This window comes from Cynocephalus volans, chromosome 4 (assembly GCF_027409185.1).
Source record: "Cynocephalus volans isolate mCynVol1 chromosome 4, mCynVol1.pri, whole genome shotgun sequence".
NCBI lineage: Eukaryota > Metazoa > Chordata > Mammalia > Dermoptera > Cynocephalidae > Cynocephalus > Cynocephalus volans.
Genome location: NC_084463.1, coordinates 105,815,462 through 105,820,554, shown reverse-complemented (window position 1 = coordinate 105,820,554; position 5,093 = coordinate 105,815,462). Strand labels below are relative to the sequence as shown.

The window sequence follows — 5,093 nt, the reverse complement described above, 5'->3', positions numbered from 1 at the left end:
CAATTTACTCCTTAGTACTCTGGTCACAATCCATGGGAAGTGAATAATAGATGGTTTGTTACAATAGTTTTGAGACTAATAAACCTGAATTCAAATCTCAGTTCTATCACTTATCATAAACAACTACTTATACTGCATGATCTTCAATTTCTTAATTTGTAAAATAGAGATAATAATACCTTTCTCAAATAATTCTTATGAGAACCTTAAATGCTGTAACATGGTACATATCAAGTACAGAACCAAACAATTCTGGTGCTCAATTAAGGCTATTGTTACATATTAAAAGTTTTCCCAAATGGCTTTTGTACACATATTTGTCTAATTATTAAAATTTAAACCATAGAGTATGACTCTTCTTTATTTGACATGTGTAGTATGTTTTCCACATTTCTTTTCTCCTATCGAGCCTTTTTGTTATTATTGGCTTATTGACAGAAATCGGTATCTTCCTTCTTGTGTTTTTATAAATCTTCACATGTATTTTATAGGCATATTTTTGTTTTATTAAACTAATGACAATTTTCCATTTGTGTCTCACAATGTGTTTTTCATTTTTATGCATAGAATTTAATTTAATTTTTTACTGGAAATTATCTCGATTAAAATTTCCCTATTCATGAGTACTGTGTAAGCAAAACACTTATCTGTAAGGGAAATTTAAAGAGGCACTTGTTAGGTTTGCAAATTGGGGAAGACTACCTCTTAAGATGAGGGGAAGATCTGTCCACTTGAGGTTAAAAAACAAGTGGCTTTTATAGTAACAGTATAGGAAAGTACAAGCAGTAAACCAGATTCCAAATATTGTTTTAAAACATAAGAGGTAAGTAATTGCATTTAGTTTGCAGAGCAATTTTGACCTTTTCTTCTTTGCTAGTATATATTGTAAAGATTACACATTTTAACAGTATCACATATGCTTTGATAGGGAGAATGCCAATGATTTTTTAGCTCAATTTTTTTTTTTCACAGTTTCTACTATTCTCTAGTCTTTGATTATTGAATTATTTGGAAGCATGTGCATTTGTAAAATTCTCTGATACATATTGTTTAAAGGGAAAGAAGTATTATTTTTCTTCTTTCTAAAGCAATCACTTTGTATTGTTTTCTAAAGAACCAACTTAAGTTATTGATTCATATCTGTACCAATCACTATAATCAGTACAGTGAGCTGTTTTATTTTTCCCCCACCCAGTGGGCTATGTACCGCCTTTGGAGTTAAATACCTAGTACTACCAAACCAAGGAAAAGTAGGGGGAAAATGATTCTAAGTAGTGTAAAACAAACAGAATCAGTTATCGATTACCTAATTTTGCAGGAAAGAGATTCCAAATCCTAATATAATTCAGGGTCTTCTTCCAGTCCGGTTGAGTTCAAGATGATATCACCAGAAGCAAGAGATGGTGATGATGGAAAGGAATTAGTCAAACATTTCATAGGTCAAGATTTAAAGAAAAAATAAAAAGGCAAGAGAAGTTCCCTCATGCAAATGTAACCTTTTCTACACTTATACCTAAGTGCTGTCTCCTGCAGGAAACCGTCTACCCTAATACTATTCTAGGCTTTCAGCTCTTCCTTTCATAGCCCTCATATATTTTGGAGAAGTAGATCATGGTCAATGAAACATGCTGTAAGGTATTCCAATTAGACATGGTTTTTTCTAATTGAAAGCAGATTGTAATGTAGGAAAGAAATAGGAATCAAGAACACAGAAATAACTAGTTCCAAAAATATTTTTCATAAGCTTGCATAAAAAAGAAAGCTCACTAAGGTCAAGGGAAATTTTATTATTGTGTAAAAGTGCCAGCAAATTCAAACAGGTTCTGATCTCAAGAAATAAAAGAAGTGACTGACGGTCTGAGTTCCCAGGAGCATATTTTGGGAAGCATCCTATAGCAGAAAAAGGATTTACTAATAAACAAATACAGCAAGAAAGTAGGAAATAATAACTATAAATGTCATAAACTTATTTGTGATTTCAAATTTGAGATAGTTTACTTGTATTCATTTCATTTTTCTTTATGGAATAGAAATTAACATAATATCCCAAGCATTAGAGGCAGGAGTTGTATAAGGGGATTGAGCATGATAAAAACTTACTATTGAAAACCATGCAACAGTTAAAACATACACATCTAGCAATACCATCCCAGTTAAAACTTAAAAAAAAAAATATGAACAAGTAGTGCTTTCAAAATGCATGTCTGTATACTTTCTTTAGAAGTGCTCTACTCTTTGAAACTATGATAGAATGCAGCATTGTTCAAGTTGGGATTGTAGGATTTTGTGCTAGCAAGATGTTCAATTTGAAGAAAAAAGTAGTAATTCAATTGAGGAACTGCAGTGTTAAAATTGTATATAATTCTTAAAAAAAATAAGAATATCTCAATTTGAAGATTAGAATAAAAAATTAAAACCATCGCCAGCCCATGTACTGGCATTCTTCCTATAGAACAGTCTTTCCTTTGAAAAGTAGACTGTGTTCGCCATACTTTATTAATGCTATTGTTTGCAGACTGTTCACATCCATTTATCTGAAGAATCACAATCAAAACATTTGTATTCCTGAGACTGGGAGCTTTCAAAAACTGGACCTTGGTTTTCTACCCTCGGAATGAATGCTTTCCAAGGATGGGAGGGTCTGTAAATGTCCAAAAGGGGATTTTGCGTCCCTTCCACCTAACAGGGTAGAATGGCATACTGAGAGGGTGACAAGCAGAAAATATATATCATCAATAAATTTAAAATTAAAAGTGTTCATTTGTTAAAGGAATGTGTTAGATGAATTGAAGCTATTTTTTCTTGGAGAGTAGAAGGCTCAATATGTCCTGTAACTGGTTTCCAATCCCAGTTTCACAGGTACAATTAGTAATGTTTTACTACATGTGTTAACTAGGATAGAGCTTACCCCTCTTTCCTTTTATACATAAGTAGATGAATTGACAAATATTGAATGAATAATACCTAATCTTTCGCATTCTGATTGGTTTGGCTAAGTGACCATCTTTTATAAGTTCAGGAAATGAGTAAATGACTTCTGGAAGTTCTTCCCGGTTACATGAATGTGTAATAATATTTGGAAAGTGCTTGTCAGGGGGTGATATCCAAGGCCATATGAACTTAGGTTGGCTTCCTAGAAGCTGAAGACAGGAGTATATCCATGGGATCAATAGCCCAAGTTTAGAAATAAAGAGCTATTCCTGACCTCACCTGTACCCTCATCCATAGAAGTCCTACTATTTTGTACTAAAGGATTTTAGGTTTCAAGCTCTTGTTCTGCCACTAAGTTAATATTGTGGATGTTAGTGGATCATTTCTCTCTTCCCGTTTTGAAGTTTTGATGAAAAGATATAGGATTTATGCAAAAGCGTAATAAATCCCTTGCAACTCTAATTTCTTTAACTATGGCTTCATTGTCCTGTCTTCTGATCCTCGCTGATGCTGAGACAGCAGCTATAGCCTAAAGTAAGAAATTAGAGATCCATGCCTGGAATATTGGGAGAGGACCAGGAAGTGAGGAGAGACCCTATGGCTATGCAGAGACTCTTCTAAACCAGAACAGGACAGAAACTCTCTGGGGAACAGTCAGTTGTTTTCAATGTCTGGGCATTACCTAGGATGAAGAATCTTCCTATGTTTATGTTTCCCTGAATGCAAAGAAGAATGCTGAACCTCCTTGCCTCTTTCTGTGATTTAACATTCTTGGAAATGGACTAGAAGTTTCTGCAGAGGACATTATCCCTTTATTTAAAACCTCTTTTCAGTTTCAAACACTGAGGATTTCTAAATTTTGAAAAGTTTCTTTTATTTTGTACTAAGCCCCTTGTATACTCCAGAGTCACTCTGATGTCTTGAATCCAGCTCCCTTTCCCCTTTGAAACACCCTGACAACCCTTTCACGTATCTCCTTGGTCTTAACTCCATATACCACAGGGTTAAGAGCAGGTGGGAAGAGCAGATAGACATTGGCCAGAAGAATGTGAATATGAAGTGGGACGTGGTGGCCGAAGCGGTGTGTAAAAAAGGAGAAGAGGGCTGGTGTGTAAGAGATGAGGATGACACAGACATGGGAACCACAGGTCCCAAAAGCCTTGGACCGAGCTTCACGGGATGAGATGCGAAGGACAGCTTGTGCGATGCAGGCATAGGAGATACCAATGCAGAACAAGTCAACCCCAATGACCAGCAGTGCAGCTGTCAGCCCATACACACGGTTAGGCCTGGTGTCTCCACAGGCCAGCTTCACCACAGCCATGTGCTCACAGTATGTGTGTGGGATCACATGGCTTTGGCAGAATCTCAGACGCCCAATGAGGAAGGGACATGGGAGCATGAGCAGGGAGCCTCGTACCATAGCTACCACCCCAATGCGGGTAATGATGGTGTCAGTGAGGATAGTGGCATAGTGGAGTGGGTGGCAGATGGCCACATAGCGATCAAAGGCCATGGCCAGCAGCACAGTGGACTCCATCATGCAGAAGGCATGGATGAAAAACATCTGTGCCAGGCAGGCAGGGGCAGAGATGTGCCCAGCTCCACACCAGAGGATGGCCAGTAGCTTGGGAACTGTGGAGAGGGAGGCAGCCAAGTCGATGGTTGACAGCATGCACAGGAAAAGATATACGGGCTTGTGCAGGGCTGGTTCAGTGGCAACAACCACCAGGATGACTATGTTGCCCACAGCTGTTGCTGTGCCCAGGCAGCACACAGGGAGTGAGAGCCACAGGTGAAATTGTTCTAGACCTGGGATGCCCAGGAGGAAGAACATAGCAGGGTCCAGGTTCGTGTAATTAGGAGATTCCATGGTCTGACCAAGACTGCTGAACATCTTCTCAGGTCAGAAACCTGCACATAGTATCACATTACCTGGAAAGACAACACAGGACAGGGATATGAATGAAACTAGAGTGACACTTACTGGCTGTGTAACGTTTGACAAGCTTCATCCTCCATAAAATGGTAATAATGATAGTACTTATCTCCTAGAGCTAACAGAATCATATGGGTTAATATCTGTAAAGAGCTTTGAATAGTACCTGACATATAATTCTCGGTAAATAAAATAAATGAATGTGAGAAAGTTCTCAAGTAAG

The 5,093-nt window shown here is 37.6% G+C and overlaps 1 protein-coding gene across 1 annotated transcript; it reads right to left on the bottom strand.

Moving 5' to 3' along the window:
• Positions 1-3,838: 3,838 nt before the first annotated feature.
• Positions 3,839-4,828, bottom strand: LOC134374639 (olfactory receptor 52P1). The gene has a single exon (XM_063092484.1). It carries the CDS (start codon positions 4,826-4,828, stop codon positions 3,839-3,841), a length of 990 nt encoding a protein of 329 aa, XP_062948554.1.
• Between the last annotated feature and the right edge of the window lie 265 nt (positions 4,829-5,093).